The sequence below is a fragment of the Ceratotherium simum genome, chromosome 37, assembly GCF_057802395.1.
Source record: "Ceratotherium simum simum isolate JZ-2026a chromosome 37, ASM5780239v1, whole genome shotgun sequence".
Classification (NCBI taxonomy): Eukaryota; Metazoa; Chordata; class Mammalia; order Perissodactyla; family Rhinocerotidae; genus Ceratotherium; species Ceratotherium simum.
Window position 1 is genome coordinate 10,534,436 of NC_141936.1, and position 27,279 is coordinate 10,561,714.

Here is a 27,279-nt window from a genome sequence, read left to right on the forward strand (position 1 = left end):
CCTTCCTCCTTAAAAATATCCATTTGTGAATCTGATCTCCTCACCCTTATTTACATTATATGTAAGAAGGAACAATTTTGAAGAAGAAAAGTGGGTTCAAAGCTAAATGTTGGGTGGCCCTTTAAGAACCTGGTCAAATGTTTTCGGAATAGACTTAGCAAGTGATGAGCAGAAGTTCTGTTGACTGGACAACTCCTGAACTGACTTGGCCTGGCAGAACTCAAGGAAGCCATGTGACAGTTCTCCCCTTTGTGAACTTGACTGTAGAGAAAGCATATTCATAGGGCAAAGGAAGACTTGCATCTCTGTATCTCTAACAACGCCTGTTGCTAAAATTAACCCAAATTCCCAGACTCCAGAAATACCATTAAAAAAAAGAAAAGAAAAGAAAAGAAAACTGAAAATGGTTGGAGAAAGTATAGCAAGCATCTACTCTCTGTCTCTGTCCTAACAGGACATCAATTCTCTGTGGGTTTTAAAGTTCTCAGATCTAAGTATTTAAATTGATATTCACTGAAATGAAATATTATGTCAATTAGTATTTCATTAAATCAATTCATTTAAGTTATTCATTCATTTACTAAAATTATTTTTAATTCTTAGCTTATGTTATATTACATGCATTCCTGCAAAGCAGTATACATCTATGGCGCACACCTGCTTCAGATCCAGCCTGTCTCCAGTGCTATTCACCCCAACTCTAATGGGCACCATGGAGCACCCTTCCTTCAGTTAGAAGCAGGACTGTCTCTGGTGATGTCTGCTTCTCTTCTTCCTTTTTATGTACAGGAATACTTACAGCAATACTTGAAAAGTTCCCCCACTCATAGGAAACTCTTCAGTCAGCTAGCCCTGATGTTTGGGTCCAGGATATCAAAGCATAACTTAGTTTGGGGCTGGTTTACCGGATTGTGACATAATAAACCTTACTCACTTCATACATTTTGTTGGTGATGAGTTCACGGTCACGGAGTCCCTCAAGGAAAGGATACGTTTTTTTTATTGCATTTGAAATTTCCACCTTATATCTTTTGAAGTGCCTGAATACAGCCTCATAGACAAGCCTCTCTTCTATGTTCTGGTCTTCTGTGGACATTCTACGGAGAAAAAGACACCATGTGAAATTGGTCATTAAGATTTCCACATGCTTGTGGAGGCCATAGGATTTTTTCTTTGTGTGTGTGAGGAAGATCAGCCCTGAGCTAACATCCATGCCTATCCTCCTCTTTTTTTGCTGTGGAAGACTGGCCCTGGGCTAACATGCATGCCCATCTTCCTCCACTTTATATGGGATGCCGCCACAGCATGGCCTGACAAGCAGTGCGTCGGTGCGTGCCCAGGATCTGAACCCGGGCCGAGGCCATAGGATTTTATATATGAAGGCTAGGCTGTGAAGAACCACCATATATAAAATAAGTGGTCCTGAGTAGAGACCAGAATAAATGGAATTGAAGCAATAAACAAAGACATAACAGAAGGAAGCATGCGGGTTAAGAAAGACTTATACATAGGACTGAAAAAGTTGTCTGTCCCAATCAAAGCCATTGTAAAGATATCTTCTCTTAAATATATTTGGAATATTTTGTTAATTAAAATTTTTCTAATTTGTACAAAATTGAGATGGAGTAAACAGGTTATCCACACAGCAATAAAAAACAATGGAATAAAAATAGAATCTAACCTTGAAAATGCATCTTAATTAACAACTAAGAGAACATAAGTCTCAGAAAGATAGAAACCTCTATGACCTATAGACGTTAAGAGAAATACCATCCTGTATTATAAAATTAGTTCATAAATGATAAGATGCAATTTGACAGTGATATGATAAAGTATAAATTGAGAATTTCCCAGAAATATCAATTATTTCTCCTGGGACTTCTGCTTTGTGTTAATATAAATCTGTCTGTGCTATTATCATGTATAGTAAATCTTTTTAGGCATCTGAATTTCAGAAATTGCTGCTTTTTCCTGTAAAAGTAATTTTAAACCTGACTCTGTAATTCTGGTTCTTAGTTGATCATTTTATTGCTCTGATAATAATGTTTTAATCAACATCTTGTATACCTAAATATTGTGAAGACTCATAAGCTCTGTTTGTGAAACCAGAAGAGGATTATTGGCACTTCCAATATTATTGGTACCCAACATGCATCAGGGAATAATAAAGTCACACTATTGTGTCAAATTCCTGAAAAAAATGTTTCTGGTTAAAGATTGCAGATTGAAAAGAAACGTTTGTCTTCTCTTTTATTAAAAACCCCACAAAAATAAAAATAAAGGAACTGGGGTCACAAAGACAAAGAGAATGGCAGAGGACAGTGAGCAAATGAGAGGTTTCAACCAAAGTCTATAAGACAAAAACTGGTCAGAGGAGCACTAATTGCTATTGTAGGCGGAGGTTGCTCCCAGCAGTCAGGAAGCAGCCAGTGTGCCCTGCAGAACCCTGAAGAGGCAGCGGAGATTGTGAGGGAGGCATGGTGCTGAAAACTGGCATGTTATTTGAAAAATGAAAAGAGAACAGTGCACCCTCTACCTCTCAACGCACCCGGAGCCAGGCAGCCTCTCAAAGGTAGACGTTGCTGTCCTTCCTATCACCAGATGTTAATTTTGCCTGTTACTGAATTTTATATATGGAATAATACGTCATATATGCTTTTGTGTCTGACTTCTTTGTTCATCATCTGTGTTGTCGGATAAATAGAAGTTTGTTTCCTTTTATTATTGAGTGATATTCCATTGTTGTGGATCTACCATAATCTGTTTATTCATTTTCTTACTGATGGACATTTGGGTTGACTCCAGTTTGGGACTAGTATGAATAAAGCTGCTCTTCTTGTCCAAGTCTTTTTGTGGCGTGATGTTTTCATTTCTCTTGGGTAAATAACTAGCAGTGGAATTGCTGCGTCATTGTGTAAAAGTATGTTTATCCATTTTAGAACCTGCCAAACAGTTTTCAAAGTCTTTTATAAATAGCCTTTCTAACTTAACCATTCTAGTTTGTGATGTGGTATCTCCTATAGTTTTAATTTGTATTTCTTTAACAAGTAATGATGTTGAGTATATTTTCATATGCTTATTGGCTATTCATATATCTTCTTTCCTGAAGTATCTGTTCAAGTCTTGGCCCATTTATATTATTGGGTTGTCTTTTACTAACTGATGTGTAGGAGTTTGTTATATACTAGGAAAGAAGAGTTTTGTTTGATTTATGTATTGTGAACATTTTCTCCCAGCCTGTGGTTTGCCTTTCATTTTCTTTCTTTCTTTTTTTTTTTTTTTTTTAATGAGGAAGTTCACCCCTGAGCTAACATTCAATGCCAATCCTCCTCTTTTTTGCTGAGGAAGATTGGCCCTGGGCTAACATCTGTGCCCATCTTCCTCTACTTTATATGGGACGCTGCCACAGCATCGCTTGATAAGCGGTGCGTTGGTGCATGCCCGGGATGCGAACCCGCAAACCCCGGGCCGCCACAATGGAGTGCGTGCACTTAACCACTGCGCCACTGGGCCAGCTCCTGCCTTTCATTTTCTTAATCATGTCTCTTGATGAGGAGAAATTTTTAATATTGATGAAGCCAAATATATCAATTTTTTTCTTTTGAATTTAATAACTTGACTGTACTATCTAAGAAATCTTTGCCTACCCCAAGGTAATGAAAATATTCAAAAAGCAATTAACAATATAAACATGGGTCTGCTTCTGGATTTTCTATTCTATATCATTGATCTATTTGTCTATCCTTATGCCAATAGCACATTGGCTTGAATACTATAGCTTGTAGAAAGTCTTGAAGTCAATTAGAGAAAGATTGTTTTGGCTTTTCTAGGTCCTTTGGTTTTCCACATATATTTAAAATAAATTTGTTGATTTCCACAAGAAAAGCCTTTTGGATATTTATTGGGTTTGCATTGAACCAATGGATAAATGTGGTGAGAATTGACATCTTAACAATACTGAACTCCAATCTGTTAACATTATATAGCTCTGCATTTATTTAGTTTTCCCTACGTTTGCCTAAAAGTGTTTATAGTTTTTACTACAGAAGTCATGCACATCTTTCATTACACTTATTTCTAGTTATTTTATTCTTTTTGGTGCTACTTTAAACGGTATTGCTTTTTAAATTGCTTGTTACTATTGTATGAAAATAGAATTGTTTTTCAAAAATGTTAACCATGTATTTATAACTTTGCTAAATTCATGTATTCTAGTAATGTATTTGTAGATTTCCTTTGGACTTATAGACATAAATAATTATGTCATCAGCAAATAAAACTCTTTTACTTCTTCGTTTCCAACAATTATCTCTTTTTCTTTCTTATTGCACTTTTAGGAGTTTAAATACAATGTTGAGGAGAAGTGGTGAGAGTAGACTTTCTTGCTTGTTTCCTATCTTAGAGAGAAAGCATTCAGTATCACCATTAAGTAGGATGTTTGCTGTACATTTGTGTGTGTGTGTGTGTGTATGTGGGTATTTTAAGTGAGACTGAGGAAGTACCTGTCTATTCCTAGTTTGCAGAGAGTTTTACCATGGACAGATGTGGAATATTACCAAGTGCATCTACTGAGATATTTATATGGTTTTCCTTCTTTATTCTTTAATTTGATGAATCACATTGATTGATTTCCAGAGCCTCCTCTTAAGTAGGAACAGATAACCACAGGTCAGCAGACTTTTGAGGAAATTCTCCAATAGCATATAGAAAGAATAAAATGAAAAAGAGGAAAAAGCTACCCCAGAAAAAACAGAGATATTGTAGGAAACAGGAGAAACTTCCAAAACCTCTAATATTTTTAGAGAAATCTGAGATTACATATTGCACCCCAGGAAACAAAGAGAAAGAAGTTATCAAAGAAAGAGATAGTGGTCTTAGATACTTTTTAAAACTGATTTTTGGAAATTGACTAAAATTGACTAAAATGGTTGTAAAATAAAATTGAGGAAATTTCCTGGAAAATTAAGAGATTAAAAGGGGGGAAAATGAGTAAATTTGAGAGAAAATATAAGAGGGTAAAGATTAATTTGGGTGGTCTAATAGCCACCTAGTTGGAGTCAAGAAAGCCCTGCGAGAAAAAGGCACAGGAGGAACACATGAAGAGAATTATTTAAGGAGATACTATGGAGTAGAAGGACAAGAAATTTTTCAACACAACTGGGTACTTAGACGAATGAATTTTAAAAGAACCAAACACGAGCACATCCTTATAAAATTAAAACACCTAAAAATCAAAGGGAAGAACTTAAAAGCTTCCAGAAAGAATCAAGAAACCAGTCACCCATGGAGGAATGACGGCGAGAATAGCTTGAGTCATCTCATGAGTAACAGTGACTCTAGAGTCAGCCCTTCAAAACTCAGAGGGAATCAGGACAACTTCAGACACGTAGGGCTGAGAAATTTTACCTTACAAACATCCATTTTAGGTGTTTTCCCTAAAATTTTCTCTATTTCCTTCATGTATATACTAATACGTATATATGAAGTTTTAAAAATGCATTTTATACATGCTCTTAAATTTTTATGCAACCACTACAGTCATGTGTTGTTGCTTAATGATGGGGATCTGTTCTGAGAATTGTGTCATTAGGCGATTTCATTGTTATGTGAACATCATAGATGGTATAGCCTACTACACACCTAAGCTATATAGTACTAATCTTTTGGGACCACCATTGTATATGTGGTGGGTCGTTGACCGAAATGTTATGCCATGCATGACCGTATTTTACTTTTTATGTTTTGCTTATTTCCAACCACATTGCTCCTTCCTTTCCATCTACATCACTGTTCCCACTCCTCCTGCATAATCCATCTTAATAACCTTGCATGTATTCTTCCCCAAATTCTCTATAAGCATATAATTCCATCTACCTATATCTATAACTTCCGCACATTTTGCAGAGTTTTTTTCATCATATTATATTGTAATATCATATCATTTTATTTCTCTGTATTATAGACTGTTTTTTGCATGAAATTTGCCTTATACATTGATACCTTGCAAAAAATTCTCTAAGTCATCTAGTATGATTCTAGTTTATTTATTTTGTAAATGTATAATATTGAGCAGCACACATCCACTCAGGAAAATATAATAGGATGGATTCAAGAAAAACAGGGAAGGAATCCAGTAATGAGGAAAATGTGAAAATTAGAAACCAGTAGATTTAATCCTGGAGACATTAGAGGGAAACCCAAGATGGCAGTCTGGCAGCAGACCAAGAACATGAACATCTCAGATTGGAATAGGTGATGATTATAGCATTTAGATAAGTGCAATGAATGACAGCAATGTCATAAGGGATGGGAAGAAGGAATTGGGAATACTCTGTTATAAAGTACCTGAGCTACAGGTGAAGTGATATAAATGCACATTGCAAACTCTAAGCAACCACTAAAAACATTTAAAAAGAAGTACAGTTAATATGTTAACAGAAGAAGTAAGATGGAATCATATAAAACGCTAAATTAAAACCAGAGAAGGCAGAAAAAGAGGAGAAAAAGAGAAACGAAGAGCAAATACAATGAATAAAGTACAGTTACAAACACGGTAGATATTAATCCAATATAGCAATAATCACTTTCAGTGTGAACGATCTAAATACTCCAATTAAAAGCAGAGATTGTCAACATGACTGAGAAAACAAGACCCAACAATATATTGAAAACAAGAAAAACCAGTAAATACAAAGACTCAGGTTAAGAATGGAGAAAGAGACCATGCTAACACTAATCAAAAGAAAGATGGAGTAGCTATATTATTTCCAAGCAAAAAAGACTTCAGAACAAGAAAAATTATCAAGGAGGAAGAAAGTATTACATTTGATGAAGGGGTCAGTTTTCCACAAGACATAAACAATCCTTAATACGTATTTACCTAAACGCATAGCATCAAATTATGTGGGGTAAATATTGATAGAACTGCAGTTGAAATAGAGAAATCCACTATTATACTTGGATACTTGAACAACATTCTTTTAGTAATTTATAGATCAATCAGCTAGAGAAGCAATAAGAATACAGTTGACCTGAACATCACTACCAATCAACTTGATCTATTTGACATCTTTTGAATACTCCATCCAACAACAGCAGAATACAGATACTTCTCAAGATTACATGGAATAACCACCTTCACCAAGATAGACCACACTACGGCCATAAAACACACCTTAACAAATGTAAAAGAATAGAAATCATAAAAAGTATGTTCTCAGACCACAAAGGAATTAAACTACAAATCAATAGCAGAAAAATAGGTGGCAATTCCCAAATACTTGGAGATTTAAAAATACACTTGTAAATAACACATGTCAAAGAAGAAGTCTCAAAAGAAATTTAAAAATATTTTGAACTAAATGAAAATGAACATAAAACTTATCAAAATTTTAGGAATGCATAAAAAAAGCAGTGATTAGAGAGAAATGTATTCCATTAAATGCATATATTAAACAGGAAGAAAGATCTAACATCAATAATTTAAGTTTCTCCACTTAGGAAACTGGAAAAGGAAAAGCAATTTAAGCCTAAAGCTGTAGAAGGAAAGAAATAAAAATTAGAACAGAAATCAGTGAAATTGGAAATAGGAAACAAAAGAGAAAAATCCACAAAACCTAAAGCTCGTTCTTAGAAAAGATAAATAAAATTGATAAACTTCTACCCAGGCTAACCAAGAAGAAAAAAAGAGAGAAGATACAAATTACCAATATTAGAAGTGAAAGTAGAATCATCACAGCTAATTCCATGGACACTAAAAAGATAACAAAAAAATACTTTGAACAAAGCTACTCCAATTTTATTTAAATAAAATGGACCAAATCCTAGAAAGACACAACCACTAAAACTCACAAAGGAGAAATGGATCATTTGAATAGGCACAGATCCATTTAAAAAATTGAATCAGTAATTAATAACTTAGAAAAAAGTAAGCACTAAGCCCAGATGGTTTCACTGGTAAACTCTACTAAACATTTAAGGAAGAATTGATACCAATTATTCACAATCTTGTCCAGAAAATAGAAGCAGAGAGAACATTTCTTAACTCCTTCTATAAGCCCAGCATTACTATAATACCAAAAACAGATAAAGACAAACTACAGACCAATTTCTCTCATGAATATACATGCAGAAGTCTTCAAGAAAATCTTAGCAAATTGAATCCAACAGTGTATAAAAAAAATTATACAGCATGATCAAGTGGAATTTATTCCAAATATGCAAGGCTAGTTCAATATTCAAAATCAGTGTAATCAACATCAATAGGATAAAGAAGAGAAATTGAATGATCATATCAATTAATGCAGAGAAGTCATTAGACAAAGTCCAACTCATTCATGTAAAAACTCTCAGCAAACTAGAAATAGAGAGGAACTTCTTCAACTTAAGAAAGAACATCTAGAAAAAACCTATAGCTAATATCATACTTACTGTTGAGAACCTGCACACTTTCCCCTTAAGATAAGGAACAAGGTAAAGATGTCCTCTTTTACCACTCCAGTACAACATGGTACTGGAAGGCATAGCTAGTGCAAAAAAAGAAGAAAAGGAAATGTAAGGTATGGAGTTTGGGAAGGGAGAGATAAAGCTGTCTTTGTTTGGAGATGACACGATTGTCTATGTAGAAAATCCCAAAGAATTTACAAAAAATAATCTCCTGGCACTAATAGGTAAGTATAGCAAGGTTGCTAGACATAAGGTTAATATACAAAGGTCAATTGCTTTTGTATATATCAGCACTGAAAAATTGGAATTTGAAATGAAATGAAATAATATCATTTATAGTAGCACCAAAAATATGAAATACTTAGGTATGAATCTAACAAAATAGGTACAGGATTTATATGAAGAAAATCATTCTAGAAAGAGAAAAATTTTATTTTGCTAAATAATATAAGAGTAACTATCTTGATGTAAAGCTTCAAATTATATAAACAAACAAAGTGTTGAGTGGTAAAGAGAAATTTGAGTTAAATGATTTCTTTTAAATATGAAAAATTTGAACAACATAGTTTCAAATTCAATGCTAAGAATTACAGAGATACAGATTAAAAAATGATTCTGAAAAATTGAAAGTAATCACTGGTTGAGTGAAATCAGACTATAAAACCTTATGAAACACTAAAAAAATAAAATCAAAAGGAAACATAGGTTGCATTTTTAGAGAGAAAAAACAAGGAAAACAATAGAGGTTCTAAAAGTTAAAAAAGAAAAAAATAAGTATGAAAAATATATTGTTTAAAACACTAAATGTAAATGAAACAATGATGATATTGAAAGGCACAGGATCAAAAATGGAATCCAACAAGAGACACAATGAAGACAAAGTGCCACAAAATTTGTTAAAATCAAAGATAGGGAAGTTATGGTGTTCAAATGCAAACAAAACAAAAAATGAGGGTGTTTATATCCGTATCAAGGTAAAATTCAAGAAAAAATAATGAGACAGATGTTTTATGAATATTGAAAAACAATTCACTTCTAGTTTTTGACTCTTCGCATATTCAGAAAATGGTCAAAATATACAGGCTCTCAAGAAATTAGCAAGCTTGATATATTATTTAATCTGGTAACCTAAAAACAAAGAACACATCATTTTCCCCCAATGTCCTTGAAATGTATATCAATATGGATCATAATCTTGGCCACAAAAGAAGTCTCAAAAAGTTATAATCAGTAGAAGCTAAACAGGCTGCATGTTCAAGCAAAAAAGCCACCCACAGATTTTATAAAACAAAACAAAAAGTACTGTGTTGGGTCAAAGATGAAATAAACTTGCAGTTAGAGCCTATTTCAAAAAAAAGAAGGAAAAGGAATATAATGAAATGAAAATGAGTGAAGATGATTCAACATTAGGAAATCTCTTTACGTAATTTATTTATCAACAAACAAAAGGAAAAAATAGTATGTAAATATATCCCTAAACGATTTTAAAAGGGAATTTGATAAGACCTAGCAGCTATTTTATAAAAACTATGTGAAATAGACACTATCACAATAGAAAGTCTCAAAAATAGCAAATACTACAGTAAACATGGAAATGCTGAAGTCATTTAAATGCAAAAAAGACAGCAATGCCTACCATTACCACCATTCTTTTATATATATTTTTAGAAGTTTTAGATAATGCAATTGGATAAGAAAATGAAGTCATTGGTATAAACACTAAAATAAGATACGTTATATGTCCTGTGATTATATACATAGAAACCCTAGAGACCTAACTAAAATCCCTAAGAACTAGAAAAAGAATTTGCCAATGTGCATGAATAAAAGCATAAATAAATAAAACTTACAGATTTTATTTGGAACAACATAAATTGAAAAGAAATATAATAATACCTCAGATGCAACAGCAAATACACATGCATATATTTATAAACATCTGTAAAGTATGGACCTAAATGAAGAAAACTCTAAAATATTATTGAAGGAAATTAAACAAGATCTAAATAAACAGAGATATATAAGGTACCCCCAATTAGGAAAATATAGTAATTTTAAAATGTTAATCCTTTTGAAATTATTGTATGTGTAGTGCACTTGTAACGTGTAATCCCATTGAAACTGGATGAGGTAATATAAAAACTTATGTGACAGAATAAATATCTGAGTCAAGCCAAGAAAAACATAAAAAGAAAGTAAGTAGAGGAAGATTTAATAGATTTAAGTGTAAAAGAAAAAGCAATACCGATATTAAAAGAAATATAGGAAAATATTTTCAACACATATGACAAAGGGTTAATATATCTGATATACAAAGACTCCAGCCTATTAATGAAATATGACAAATAACCCCAAAAGAAAGCGGGCCTGAACAGGCAGGTTAGGGAAGAGAAAATGAAAATGTCCAATAAATATATGAATACATACAAACTAAAACATCAATGAGAAACCATTTCTCACCCATTAGGTTGGTAGATACAATATCATAAGTGACACTGTAGTCTGGGAGAAGATTCAGAGAAACTGACATGCATTGCTGGTGTGAGCATGAACTGCTAAAGTCTTTGCAGAAAAGATGTGGCAATATCCACTAAATTTTAGATACACTACAGATTGACCCAGCTGTCAGTCTCACTTTTGGAACCTATCCTACGGAAATAAAAACACCAATATGTATCTTACAGAATCAAGAGCTCCAGAACTTTCAGAGGCTCCCGATTTCCCCAGAGTAAAAGCCAAGTCTTTACAGAGTTCAAAGGGCCTGAAATGATCCAGCCCTTCTCTCCTGTCCCCAGCTCACTTCTCGCTGGCCAACCCTCCTCTTTGCTGTTTCTTGACTACACCAGGCACACTATGGCCCTAGGAACTTGGTGCTGACTCTCTCCTCTGCCTGGTTTGTTGTTCAGATATTCATGTCGTGACCTAACCCCCTCATCTCTTTAAGGTCCTTCCTCCATCTCACCTTCTCAATGAGGCCTGCTCTGATGAACATACTTAAAAGCACAACAATAGTCCCCGACCCTGCCCCCATACTCCCAACTCCCTAATCTAGCCTTATTCCTTTTGTTCATGTTCTTATCCCTCCCTAACATACTAAATTAATTCCTTATTTATTTTATTTAGTGTTTATTGTCTTATTCACTGTCTCTCTTCTCCCAAAAACATAGATGCCATAAGCACAGGGATTTTTTCTGTTTTGTTCCTTGATTTTCCTTGAGTACTTGATACACACAAAGTGCTAATAAATAGTTGTTGGTTGGATGCCCATAAGTACACAAGTTTTTATTGAAGCGTTGTTTTTTGTAGCAAAATAGGACAATAACAACATAGTATGATCCCTAAAGCTGAAAACAACCTGATTGTCCACTTGGTCGAATGGTTGAGTAAATTATGGTAAATCCATACTGCCGGAATATTACATAGCTATTTATTTCTAGTAACTTGGATGGAAGGGCATAGTTTTATTGATGAATAAAAACATCAAGTTCAGATTAATATATTATGACCCCATCTATTTTACACAAATCAAAGTAATAAAAATCCTTTATTTGTGTATAACGTTTGGGACAAATGTTGAGAAAGGCATGGAATGCTACACCCCAGGCTGTTAACACTGACTTAGAGAAGAGTGCCAGAGTTCCACCCACTTCCCTTCAGATCCTTCTTTTACCATTTTTTGGCAACATCAGAGGAAATAGAAATAACAGAGCCAACAGAACAAGACTTTTGAGTAAGTATATTTAACAGTCCCACAGTTTATGAGATAATATTGTTTTTATAAAAGAATTAACTAGGAAACTTAGAACTTTAAGAGTTTTGTTTTCAAATTCAAAAATAAAGGTAGGCAAAAATAATAAAATATTTAGGAATAAATTTAACAAATGGAACACAAGACATATGCTGAAACTACAGAACATTGCTAAGAAAAATTAAAGATCTAAATAAACAGAAACATTCTGGTTCATGGATTGGAAGAGTTAATATTTTTAAGACGGCAGTTCTCCCCAAATTGATCTATAGATTCAAAGCAGTTCCTATCAAAATTCCAGCAGGGCTTTTTGCAGAAAGTGAGAAGCTGATCCTAAAATTTATGTGGAAATGCAAAGGACCCAGAATAGTGAAAATGATCTTGAAAAGAAAAACAAAGTTGGAGGACTTATAATTTCTGATTTCAATACTTATTATAAAGCTACATTAATCAAGACAGGTATAGTACTGGCATAAAGATAGATATGTGGATCAATGGAACAGAATCGAGAGTGCAAAAACGAGCCCTTATGTTTTGGGTCAATTGATTTTCAACAAGAGTGCCAAGGCAATTCAATGAGGAAAAGATAGTCTTTTCAACAAATGGTGGTAGGACATTAAGATATCCACATGTAAAAAGATTAATTTATACCCTATTTCACACTGTTTGCAAAAATCAACTCAAAATGGATCATGGACCTAAATGGAAGAACAGGACCACATTCAGGGGCAGGCATCCTGTGCAGTTGTACAGGCCTTGTGCTTGGTTCAATGTTCTGCTCTCACCATTTTGAAATTCTTAATGATTTGTGAACAAGGGTCCCCCTACTTTCTTTTTCACTGGGTCCCACAAATTATGTAGCTGGTCCTGTGTAAGAATGAAAATGATAAAACTATTAGAAGAAAATATAGGAGAAAATCTTTGTGACCTTGGGTTAGACAAACAGGTAGATACAACACCAAAAGCATGATTCATGAAAGAATCAATTGAAATTTCACAAAATTTAAATATTTTGTGCTTCAAAAGTCACCATTAAGAAAATAGAAGACTAGTCCCAGTCTGGGAGAAAATATTAGCCAATCATATTTCTAATGAATGACTGTATCCAGATATGTAGAATTCTTACAATTCAGTAATTAGACAAACAGCCCGATTAAAAGATGAATAAATGATTTGAATAGATATTTCTCCAAGGAGATAAGTAGAAGGTAATAAACACATGAAAAGATGCTCAACATCATTAGTGATTAGGGAAAAAGCAAATTAAAATCAAAATGAGATACCAATGCATAACCACTGAATTACCTACAATCAAAGAGATAAAATAACAAGTGTTAGCAAGATTGTGGAAAAACTAGAACCTTTATACAATCCTAGTGGGAATGTAATATGGTCCTTTGGAAACATTGTAAAATAGTTTCTTAAAAAGTTAAACATAATGTTACCATATGATTCAATAATTCCACTCTTAGGTATCTACCTAGAAATGAAAACATATGTCCACGTAAAATGTTTATGGCAGCATTTTCCATAATATCCAAAAAGTGGAAACAATCCAAATACCCATCAACTGGTGAATGGATAAATAAAATTTCACAGATCCATCCAATGGAATACTCAATAAAAAGGAACGGAATACAAATACATGCTACAACATGGATGACAATCAAAACATTATGCTCAGTGAAAGAAGCTAGATGCAAAAGCCAACATAATGTATGACTCCATCTATATGAAATGTTCAGAAAAAGGAAATCTACAGAGACAGAAAGTAGATCAGTGGTTACCTGGGTCTGGGGGATAGGAATAGAAACTGACAGCAAATAGCCGTGCACAAACTTTTTGAGGTAATGTAAATGTTCTAAATTTGGATTGTGGTTATGGTTGCAGAACTCTAGAAATTTACTAAAAATCATTGAATTGTACACTTAAATGAAGCAAATTTTATGGTATGTAAAGCATACTTAATTAAAACTGTTTAAAAAATAAAGGCAGATGTGTTAGCTGAATAGACTCAATTGAAGAATAGTTAGCCACATTTTCTTTCTGGAATGCAAGAAAAAAAAAGAAGATATATAAAATATAGAAAAATTAAGGTATACTGCATAATCTGATATTTCAACATTCTGCCAATGGGCATTCCAGAAGGAGAGAAGAGAAAGAATGATAACAAGGAAATCAAATAAAAGGAGGAAAAAAATTTCTCCTTTTATTATTGCTGAAGGGTGTCTTGCAATCATAATAAGAACCACAAGAATTGGTCCAGTCATAACATTGGTTTGGAAAAGGGAGATGTCTGTGGGAAGCTCAGGGGCCCGGGTAGGTGTCCCCAGGCATTTCTAGCTGATAACATTACTGTCCATAGGCTGAGACCAGAACAAAACACAAATGCGAAGTAAAGTGTGCTGTGTAACAAAACTAAAATCAGAAACAAATAGAATTTAGGTTGAAAAGTATCACAAAGAAAGCAGAAGGTTATTTCACACTGATAAAATGTACACTTTACCAGACTATATGGTAGAAGTCATGATCTGTAAGGAATTATCTTTAAAATATTCTGGGGAGATGTTTTACAGCTATATGGTGGCAGAGTTGTGGTAAGAACACCTCCTCCCCAATCTTCCTACCCATCCTCTCACCTTCTACCCTCCCTCCTGACTGGCACTAGATAGCACACTAATAATCACTACATTATATTGCCTTTCAAACCAGAGAAGCCTCACGAATGACATGCATTAGGCCACAAAAGAAATAACAATGGGGGCTGGCCCAGTGGCACAGTGGTTAAGTTCACCCCTCGGCTTCGGCGGCCCAGGGGTTCACAGGTTCAGATTCTGGGCGTGGCCCTACACATTGCTCGTCAAGCCATGCTATGGCAGCATCTCACATACAAAATAGAGGAAGATGGGCACAGACGTTAGCTCAAGGTCAATCTTTGTGAAAGAAAGAAAGAAGGAAGGAAGGAAGGAAGGAAGAAAAGAAAGAAAGAGAGAAAGAAAGAAAGAAAGAAAGAAAGAAAGAAAGAAAGAAAGAAAGAAAGAAAGAAAGAAAGAAAGAAAGAAAGAAAGAAAGAAAGAAAGAAAGAAAGAAAAAGGAAGGAAGAAAAGAAAGGAAGAAAAGAAAGAAAAGAAAGAAAGGAAGAAAGAAAGAAAGGAAGGAAGAAAGAAAGAAAGAAAAGAAAGGAAGAAAAGAAAGAAAAGAAAAGAAAGAAAGAAAGAGAGAGAAAGAAAGAAAGAAAGAAACAATGGACTCTCAAATGAAAAAATCTTAAGGAACACATTTTCTAACCACATGTGATAAGATCAGAATAAACAACCAGGAAAAGGAAGACCTCTCCCAGTCTATCCACTGAGAAGTTTTCAAAGCTCCTTCCAAACAGTCCGTCGTTTAAAGAGCAAATTAAAATAGAAATTACAGGTGATTAAGAAATAAACTCCAATGAAAACGTTACATATAAAAACCACAGACACACCCAAAGTGGCACAGAGGTGAATATTCATGGCCTAAAATGCATTTATTAAAAAACAATAAACAGGGGATGGCTGTTGGCATAGCAGTTAAGTTTGTGCACTCTGCTTCAGTGGCCCATGGTTCGTGAGTTCAGATGCCAGGTGTGGACCTACACACCGCTCATTAAGCCATGCTGTGGTGGTGTCTCATATACAAAAAATACAAGAAGACTGGCACAGATGTTAGCTCAGGGACAATCTTTCTCAAGCAAAAAGAGGAAGATTGGCAACAGATATTAGCTCAGGGCCAATCTTCCTCACCAAAAGAAAAAAAAAATTGAAAAGTAAGTTAAGTTTAAATCAAGATATTAGAAAAAGAAGTCAAGGTAATCCCCCAAAGGAAGTGGAAGACAAGAATTAGGAAGGAAAAAAATATATAAGTATAATAAAGAAAAGCAGGATTTAATTAAATCTCAAACAAAAAATGAGAGTAACGGATCAATATAACCAAAAGCCAAAAGGTGGTTCTTTGAAGAGAATAACAAAATGGAACGTTTGAACAAGAGAACGAAAGAAAAAGTATACATGAACAATGCTGGGAATAAAGAGAAAGATATGTCTCTAGTTAAGGAAAACATTAAAACTTTATGAAAGAAATCTTTGTATAATTTTCTACCAATAAATATGACAATCTAGGAAAAATGGTTACTTTTTAGGAAAATATGAATGATCAAAACAGAGAGTGAATATGAAAACTAAGAACTAAAAGTAATAGAAGAAATGTATAACGTACTTCCAGACCTACCCTAACCCTGCCCTCTTCCCACACCCATACACACAGATAGTTTCAAACAGTTTTATGGACAATTTCCAGCAATCCTTCAAGGAATAGAAAGTGTTCATGTTAAATAAACCATTCCAATACATTTTTAAAAAAATTTCAAATCATCCCAAATCATCATGAAACTGCTACATATCTGCTATCAAACACCAGATAAATACAAGATAAATGAAAATTGAAGGTTAATGTTGCTTAACACATAAAGTTAAAGCCCTTAATAAAATTTTAGTGAGTCCAGTCCAAGAGTGGATGAAAAAGTAGCATGGTATGACCAAGTAGGTGTTATCTCAGGAATTCTAGGACAGATCACATTAGAAAATCTGTCTATGCTTTTGAATAATCTGGCAGATTGAACACACCTGCATTTATCTGCGATCCATCTGAAACCCCACTAAATACCTGTCAGAGAGTTACATGGCAGAAAGTGGCAAGGACGAGAGAACAGACGAAGAAAGGACATCAAACACCAGATGTCAAACATTTTGGAAGATGGGATGTGGATGCATAAATGGTAGCCACCTTCACAGGCTGAAGGAATGAGAAACCTAATTGGACCTCTGTCTTCTACCATGTACAAAAATCAACTCAAAATGGTTGAAAAACTTAAACGTAAGACCTGAAACTGTAATGTAATGTACAGCATGGGGACTATAGCTAATAATACTGTATTGTATATTTGAAGTTGCTAAGAGAGTAGATCTTAAAAGTTTTCATCACAAGAAAAAATTTTTTATAGCTATATATGGTAATGGATGTTAATTAGACTTATTGTTGTGATCATTTTGCAATATATACAAATATTGAATCATGTACACTTGAAACTAATATAATGCTATATGTCAATTATATCAAAATAAAAAAATTCATAAATTAAAAAAAACACAAAAACTCAACATACTCTTACCATATGACCCAGCGATAGTGCCCTATGGTTTTTACCAAAGAGAAGGAATTGAAAAATTATGTCTACACCAACACCTACATGTGGATGTCTACAGCAACTTTATCCACAACTGCCAGAATTTGGAAGCAACCAAGATGTCCTCCAAAAGGTGAATGGGTAAATAAACTGTGGTACATTCAGACAATGGAATATTTTTCAGTGCTAAAAAGAAATAAGCTATCAAGCCATGAAAAGATATGGAGGAACCTTAAATGCATGTTACTAAGTGCGGTGACATACTGTATGATTCTAACCATATGACATTCTGGAAAAAGCAAAACTATGGAGACATTAAAAAATCAGTGGTTGCCAGGGGTTAAAGGGAGGGATGAACAGGCAGAGCACAGAGGATTTTTAGAGCAGAGAAACTACTCTATATAATACTATAACATGTCATTATATATTTGTCCAAACCCATAGAATGTACAACAAGAGTGAATCCTAATTAATGTATGGACTTTGGGTGATAATGATGTGTCAATGCAAGTTTATAATTGTAACAAATGTACCACTCTGGTGGGGGATGTTGATAATGGAGTAGGCTATGCATGTTTGGGGGAAGGGATACAGGAGAAATCTCTACTTTCTACTCAATTTTGCTGTAAACCTAAACTGCTATTTAGGTCTATGTAAAACATGTAAAAAACCCCACAAACCCCTGAAACCATAAAACTTCTTGAAGAAAACATAGAAGGCAAAAGTTCTTGACATTGTGGCAAAAATTTCTTGGATTTGACACCAAAACTACAGGCAATAAAACCAAAAATAGACAAGTGGGACTACATCAAACTAAAAAGCTCTGCACAGCAAAGGAAACCATCAACAGAGTGAAAAGGCATCTTATGGAATGGGATAAAATATTTGCAAACCATCTATCTGATAAGGTGTTAATATCCAAATTATATAGGTATCTCCTACGACTCAATAGCAAAAAACCCCCCAAAAACAAAAACAAACGGTTAAAAAAATAACCAAAGGACTTGAATAGATATTTCACCAAGTAGACATATAAATTGCTACCAGGTATATGAAAAGGTGCTCAACATCACTAATCATGAGGGAAATACAGGTCAAAACCACAATGAGATATCACCTCACACTTGTTACGATGGATATTATATATTTTAAAAAAAAGATAAGTATTGGCGAGAATGTGGACAAATTGGAACCCATGTACACTTTTAGAGTGAAAAGAGTGGGGCAGCCACTATTGAAAACAGTATAAAGTTTCTTCAAAAAATTAAAAATAGAGCTACCATATGATCCAGCAATCTCAGTTCTGAATATTTATCTATAAGAATTGAAATCAGAATCTGGAAGAGATCTCTGCACTCTAATGTTTATTGCAGCATTATTTACAATTGCCAAAATATGGAAACAAGCCAAATGTTCATTGACAGATGAATGGATAAAGAAAACATGGAATATACTTACAACGGAATATAATTTGGCTTTAAAAAACAAGGAAATACTGCCATTTGCAACAACATGGATGAACCTAGAGAACATTATGCTAAGCGAATTAGAACAGTCACAGAAGGATAAATACTGCATAATTCCACTTATATGAGGTATCTAAAATAGTCAAACTCATAGAAGTAGAGAATAGAATGGTGGTTGCCAGGGGCTGGGGGAGGGGGAAATGGGGAATTGTTTTCAATGGGTGTAAAGTTTCAGTTATGCAAGATGAGTAAGTTCTAGAGATCTGCTATAAAACATAGTACCTACTGTTAACAAACATGAGGAACTTTTGGGAGGTGATGGTTATGTTTAGTACCTTGGTTGTGGAGATGGTATCATGGGTGTATGCATATGTCTAAACTCATCAAGATGTATACATTAAATGTGTGCATTTTTTTGTATATCAATTATACTTCAATAAATCTTAAAGATATATAATTACTTACACAGGGGAAAGCAGCAAGAGGCAAGCCAACTTAGGCTTCTGAATTGTAGAAAGGGTCAGGAATCAGAGGCACCATGACTTCAGAAGACAGGTTGGGAGGTAAAAATAAAAACTGGCACAAAAGAAGCTCACCAGCCAACCAGAGGCATCCTTTACCTAGAGCCCTAATTAGGTTTTCATGTCTTATTCCCAAATGTGGGTGTACACCCAATGGACACCTCATGGAATCTTTGAGAAAGACAAATAATGGGGCAGGAGTTGGGAAGAAACTAACTCCTAAAAGAACCTTGGAAGAAACAGATGGAATTAAAAAAATTATCACCCTCAGCAGTACAGAAAAAATATTGGATTCATTAAAAAAAGAAACAAGGATGGTGTAAAAAAGAAGGAACTTTTAAAAAGAGCTTTTGCAAATTAAAAGTATGATGGCAGACATTTAAAAATCACTAGAAGGAATTAATGAGCTGAGAAAATTTCACAGATGGTAGATTCAAAAGAAAAAATATAAAATATTGCCAAGAAAAAACAAAGAACAGGAAGTTTGTTGAGGATCAACCTTGTTGCTGTCAAGTCTGACTCCTGGCGACCCTAAGAATGAATGATGTTCACAATGTCCTGTCCTCAAAAGCCCTACTCAGCTTCTGTAGACTCATGCCTATGGCTTCCTTTATGGAGTCAATTCATCTCACACTTGGTCTTCCTCTTTTCTTGCTGCCTTCTATTTTTCCCAGCGTTATTGTCTCTTCCAAAGAATCCTGCCTTCTCATGATGTGCCCAGGGGACAGCCTTGGTTTTATCATTTTTGCCTCCAGCCATAGTTCCGGCTTAATTTTCTCTAGGACCCACTTGTTCATCTTTCTGGTGGGATCAACCTAAGAGACCTAATATCCAACTAATGGGAATTCCAAAAATATAGAAGAGAAAGCAGAAGGGAGGAAATTATCAAAGAAATATTACAAGCAAAATTATGTCAATTGAAGTAAATGTTTCCATTTGAAAGGGCCCTGGAGCACCCAGAACAATGAATTCAACCAACACCCAAAGCAAGGCAAACCATTGTGACATTTCAGAAATCAAAAAATTAAGCAGAAGAACCAGAAAGTCTCAGAGAGGCAAACCAGGTGCCATACAGAGAGAGGATCAAGAATCAGAATAGCAGCAAACTTAAGAATGCTGGAAACTGCAGGACAATGGACTAAATTACTTTCCAAACTAGATCTTTACACTTACCAAATTTTAATATAAGTGTGAGCATAAAAAAATAAGGATTTTTTTTTTTTTAGCACACGAATGATCTTAAAAATATATGTATGCCTTCTATGAACTCTTACTCAGGAGGCTATGGATAATGTGCTACACCAAAACGAGGGAGTAAAACAAGAAAGAGGAATCATGTCGCCCTGTATTGAGAGGAGTTTTAGAGTTCTGTGGTGAGTTTGGGAAGAATTGGTAATGAAGACACACAAAATCCAGGCAAATATATAACAAGGCAATAGTTATTTATGGGGGGGGGTAGGTGTTGCATAGGAAAGAAATGTGATAGTAATATATTACATGATTTAGCTATAAAGAACATTTAGATAGTCATAATAATGGTAATACTGACTAACGATTAACCCCAAACTGTGATGTATTGCATGAATGGAAAGTGAATGGAAAGGAGTATTATGAGAGCTAGCTCCTTCTTCTGCAGTGTTATGTGAATAGATTAATGTCTGAAATTTAAAAAAAATCACAAAACAGCTGTACGAGTATATCATTTAGACTTATGGAAGTAAATACCACAGGGAAGAGCTAAAAGATTAAAAAGAATCCATCTGAGAAACTGGACACAGGGTAGGGAGGATGGAGGCAAGGACTGCTGGTTTTTTGTAAAGGCCTTGTTGACTATTCGATATTTTAAATATGTCAAATATCAATCAATCAAACATACATATTTGATATATGTATGTGTATTACTTTGGTGAAATTAACTAAATCAATAAAAATATTTCAATACAATTTACTCTGGATTAAACAGATTAAGGGAGAAAAATTATATTATTGTCTCAAAAGATTCTATAAAAATTGATAAATATCTAACACATGGTCCTGATAAAAAGAAACAACTTATAGTAAACCAGGACTAGCAGTAAATGTCCCTAACTTGATAAAAGGCATCTATCAGAAAACCTCAATTTAAACACTGTAAACATCCTCCTAAAACCAGAAATAAATCTAAACTGTTAATTTTTATTGCTACTATGTAGTATTGTTTTGGCAATGCACTAGCTAATGCACTGACCACGTACACGAAGAAAGAAAAAAGATAGAAAGAAAGAAAAATGTAGAGGTATAAATTCTGAAAAAGAGGAGACAAAATTACTATTACTTGCGGGTGCCGGCCCCCTGGCGTAGCGGTTAAGTGTGCGCACTCTGCTGCTGGTGACCTGGGTTCAGATCCTGGGTGCGCACCGAGGCACCACTTGTCAGGCCATGCTGTTGCGGCGTCCCATATAAAGTGGAGGAAGATGGGTGCAGATGTTAGCCCAGGGCCAGTCTTCCTCAGCAAAAAGAGGAGGATTGGCATGGATGTTAGCTCAGGGCTGATCTTCCTCACACACACACACAAAAAACTACTATTACTTGTAGAAGATGTAATTATTTATCCAGAAAAATATAAGACAATATTAGACGGGAGAAGACCACTTGTAAAATTCATATCTATAAGATTGACAAACTCAGTAGATTTTTCCTATGCCAGCTACAGAAAATTAGAAATGTAAAAGAAAAATGAGTTCCCATTTACAAATACAATTATAAAATGCCTAGCACTAAACTGACCCAATGAGAATATCACAGGGCTCACTAAAGAACAACTTTACTATAGAACTTGACTATATACTTGAATAAATGGAGAGAGATACAAAGTTTCTAGTTGAGAGCATTCAGAATTTTTAAAAATATAAATTCTTCCTAAATTTGTCTATTCATTCAGTGTCTGTTAATGGAATCCCAGCAAGATAGGCTACAGAACATTAACGATTGGTTCTAAAATTTATTTAGAAAAAAGAAAATACTCAAGAACATCTAAGAATATTATGAAAAGAGGAACGATAAAGAGCTTTACCTGTTAAACCACAGTAACTGAAACATTTCAGTATTGCAATAGGAATGAAAAATAGAAATATGGATCAGAACAGAGATCACCTATACATAAAAGAGAATCTAGTGTATACTAAAGATGTTATTTCAAATCAGTAGTTAAAGGATAAACTACTAAGTTAATACTACTGCATAAATGGTCCCTTTTTTGTCAGAAAAAAAGTTCTGTATCTCATTCCATACACAAAAACAGATTTCCCATGGAATTAAGAATGAAATGTAAACCAACCATCCAGCTAAACAAACTACACAACCTTCTACTTTTCCTTTCTATTTGCCATTCTACTGGCCACTCCCTCTTATTCAATGAAGATTTTAGCACTTCCCTTACCAGGACTCCTTACAAAATTCTTGATTACTTCAACATCCACAGAGAAATTCCATTAAATACCATGATCTTTCAACTTATTGACCTTCTTACTGCTAATAATCTTGTCTTTCATTCCATTGTTGCAACTCACCTCCATGGCCATATTTTAGACCTCATCATTCCTCCAATTTGTGCACCCTCCAAAATCTCAATTTCAACTGTGACCACTGCCTCATACATCCCAGGTCATGTTTTCTAATTCCCGAACTCCAACATATCCTTGATCCCCTCCCCTCGGACCTTCAATTATACCACTGTTTTATTATCCATAACCACTTCTATGTCTTCACTTCTTTTCTCACCCAGCTAAAGTCCATGGTCTATTGTTATAATCCAGTGTTCTTAACCTTGGCTATACATTAGAATCACCTGAGGAGATTTTAAATATCCTGATACCCAGTTGCAACTGGGAGTGGTATCTGTAAGTTCAAAGCTTCCCCATCATGCAGTCAAGTTCTAGAATTGCTGTTAAAATCCGCCTCTTAAATTCACCCTCAACTTCCTTGCTTACATCTCCCTCCACTGAATTCATCTAACAAATCATTAACCCTAGATAAAACCAGATTAGTCCCTTTTCCACTCATCTGCATCCAAGCTGTCTGGAGAAAAACACAATAGTGCTAAGTACTCTCTCTTTAAGTTTATGATCATTAAGCTGAAACAGACTCTCAATGTTGTTCATTAATTATACATTTTGCTATTCATTTCACTTTTTCTTTCACTGAATGACTGTGTTACAGCTTCTCTATCCTCAAACTCCAACCATTCCTTCTCTCCTTCCTTTCCTCCCTTTCTCACCCAAGACTATGGAAGCAACCAGAGAGTGTAATTGCATCCTCTCACCATGAAATATATCAGCCTACCTATATCTGTTCCCATTGGCCTTCCCTCCTGTTGTAGCACATGAAATGCATAGCTTCAATCTAAGGGCAATCCACCCACCTGGGTACTGCTTTCCATCACCTCATCTCTACTCAGGCACAATCAATACAGAAATCATCCCCTCTCACTCCTGCCTCATCAACTTTTCCTTCTCTATTGGAATATTCCTATAAACGCAGTGCTTGCTTCAATATTACCCGTTTAAAAGTCTCCCTACATCCTACCCTCCACTCAATTACCTCTCCTTTTCTGTTTCCCCTTTGAAATTGTTGTCTATGTTCACTGTCTCCACTTTCTCTCCTCTCACTCTCTCTTGCACCCATTCAAATTTTATCCCTATCGATAGTCTATACTTAATACCCTGACTTTCTATCTTCCCTGACCTCCACACACTAAATCCAAAGGCCAGGTCTCAGTCCTCCCCTTCCTCCATCCCTCAGCCTCATTGACCTCATTGTTCACTTCTTCCTTCTGGAAGTGCTTTCTTCATTTGGCTTCTGAGATGCCATGTTTGTGGCTTTCCTGCTGCCTCCTTGGCTGCTCCTTCTGCTCTTCCTGCATGTATTGGACTGCCTCAGGGCCAGTCCTTTGACCCCTTCTCTATCTGCACTCCTTCCATGTGCAATCTCATCTATTCCCACAGCTTTGAATACCAGCCACACGTGGATAATTCCCAAACGTGCATCTCTACCTTACGTCTCTTCCCTGGACTCTAGATTTATATTCAACCATCTCCACTTTGATGATACTGGTAGGCTTTTCACACTCAGCCAGGCAAGAACTGATTATTGATCTTTTGAATCACCTCTTGAAACTTTCTCATTCTCTAGTTTTCTTATATATGGGATTCAGCAAATACATATAACACTTACTAAATGTTATGCATCATTCCAAGCACTTACATATATTAACTCATTGAATCCTGACAGCACCTATGAGGTATATGCTATTATTATCCCACTTTACAGATGAAGAACCAGAGGTATGGAGAAGTTAATCAATTTCCCCAAAGCCATATAACTATTCAAGAACAGAACGAGGCTTTGGAACAGAGTCCAGGCCCTTTATCACTACACAATTTTGCCATCCAGGCAAATGACAACTTTATCCTTCAATTTATTTGGACAAAACCTTTGGAGCCTTCTATGACGCCTCTCTTTCTCTCACACCTAGCATTTAATCCATCTGCAATTGTCCTTGGCTCTACTAGAGAAGTCTATCCAGTATCCCACCCCTTTTCTTTACATCCATTGCATCAATCTGGTCTCAGCCACCACCATCTCCTGCCTGGACTATTGCAATAGCTACTAACTAGCCTCCCTACTTCCACTCTTGCCACACTGCAGCTGTTCTCCAAACACCAAACATAAGCAAAGAGAGATCTTTGAAAAACTGAAGCCAGATCATTTCTCTCTACTGAAAACCCTCCAATGGCTCCCCATTTCATTTTGAATAAAATCTAAAGTCTTGACGTGACCTACCAGAAACTACATGACTGTCTCTTGGAAACTCTCCAACCTCATTTCATACCCCTCCTCCTCTAGATCTTCTAGATCATTGCCCTTTGGCACCCTAACCTCGTAGCTTTGCTCAGACATTCCAAGCATGTTTCTATACCTGACCTTTCATTGCCTGTTTCTTCTGCTTAGAACATTTCTTCAGAAATTTTCTTGGTGCTTTTCTTCAGTTCATTTAGGATTCTCATCAAATATCAACCTCTTAGAAAGCACCCCCAGGACATCCTGTATAAAATAGCACTCCCGTTACACTCTGTGTACCTCATAGGTTTTTTCCTTCATAGTCTCACCACTTTCTGCCATTACATTATATATTTATTTGTTCATCTGTTTATTGTTTGCCTTCCTCACTGGAATGCCACCTCTGTTAGGGGAGGGACCTAGTCTGCTTTGCTCACCATTATATTCCAGCACCTAATCAAGCATTGGAAACATGGAGTCAGGAAATATTTGTGAATAAATGAATAAAGTATTAGAATAATATATAGGAGAATATGGTTAGAATTCTGAGTACATGAAAGGCATTCTTTAACAAGACACAAGAAGGATAACGTTGGTAAACTTGAGTATATAAAAAATTTTTTTAAATGTGACTTTTGAGTGAATGGGAAAGTGAAACTAAAACTAGACTAATGCTTGCTTAGTACCTATATAAAATAATCTAAACAAAAATTCATCAGAGGGTAGGATGGAATAGTTTGAGGCAGTCCAGAAGTCCAGTCTAGATAATAGAAGTGCTGGATAGAAGAACAAAAATACTATTAAAAAGGGATTAGAGAGCTACGGAAACAACATAGATGACAGAGACTAAGATTCTAGAGACAGGAGAACTTTGGGAGCTGAGGAGCTGAAGTTGTTCTTTTTCTGGGGAGTATTTGCTGATTCTGGAAGCAGAGGCTGAGAATCTGGGCTTGGCCAAGGCCAAGGAGTGCTGATCTGAGTGGAAAACAGAAGAGCTTGTAATGGCCATGCATGGTTGGAGAACTGAGGGGCCCAACACACAGCCAATTACCCCTCCCAAGACCTTTGGTAAAGTTGTTTAGGCCAGGAAGCTGGAAGAACTACGTCAAAAGTCTCTCAAAAGCAAAGAAAAATTACCTTTAGGTTCACCATGCCGAAAAGACAAAAGACAGTCATGATGAGGTCCAGAGAATATAAAGAAAGAGAGTTGAAATCCCTGCAGGGGGTGGTGATCTGGCTATGGGATCTGCAGTCTTTTTTCCCCTGAGTGCACTTTTTAACTCTGGACATGGCTAGAAGATGAGAATATGGACTTGACACAGGTAGAGGGCTGTGGCTGGAGGACAAAGAAACTAACAGAACTTCTGATGGCTGGAGTGCAAAATTAGACTTCAAGGAAGCAAAAAACTTGGTTGGCTTTCTCCTCAATAACTTTTCTCAATTCTAAAGCTGTATGAAGCAAGAGACTGAAAATATGACAAAATCTTTGAAAAACAGAGAAAATTTGATGGCAATCTCTCAGTTGAAAGCCCAGGATGTCCTCATTTGGGATCAGGGGAAATCAGAGGTATTCAAAATCTTATTAAAAAAATGCAAGCTAATCTTGAGTCATTTTGTACCCTGATTTGCTTCAGGTACTCTGCCTCATTATTTTACTTGCCTAGCAGAGGAGAGGGGATCACTCTCATGTGGAAGACAACAACAACTGGATGTTGTATTCACAATGTCTGGCATTCAATCAGAAGTAATTAATGTCAAAAGGTAGGACTATACGACCAAACCAAGAGAAAAAAGACGTTAACAGAAGCAGTTGCACAGAGGATTCGGAGATTGGAGTTAGCACACAAAAGCTATGATTAAAATGGTCAAGAAAATGGACGAAAAGATGGAGAAAATAGAAAGACCATTCCACCAGAGAAATGGAACCCACAGAAAATAATCAAATGAACATTTTAGAACTAAAAAATACAATTTCTTAAATTAAACTCAATGAAAGGACTTAGTGGAAGATTAGATTAAAAAATTAGTGAATTAACTAACTAGAAGACAGATCAATATATGATATCCAACTAA

The 27,279-nt window shown here is 35.3% G+C and overlaps 1 protein-coding gene across 6 annotated transcripts in view; it reads right to left on the reverse strand.

Moving 5' to 3' along the window:
* Positions 1-27,279, reverse strand: part of SP100 (SP100 nuclear body protein) — a 91,955-nt gene that overhangs the window by 59,288 nt on the left and 5,388 nt on the right. For all 6 annotated transcript variants that reach the window (XM_087424711.1, XM_087424710.1, XM_087424709.1 and 3 more), the window contains exon 2: positions 935-1,097. In XM_087424711.1, the coding sequence (XP_087280837.1) occupies positions 935-1,097 (163 nt within the window). The remainder of the gene's footprint in view (positions 1-934; positions 1,098-27,279) is intronic.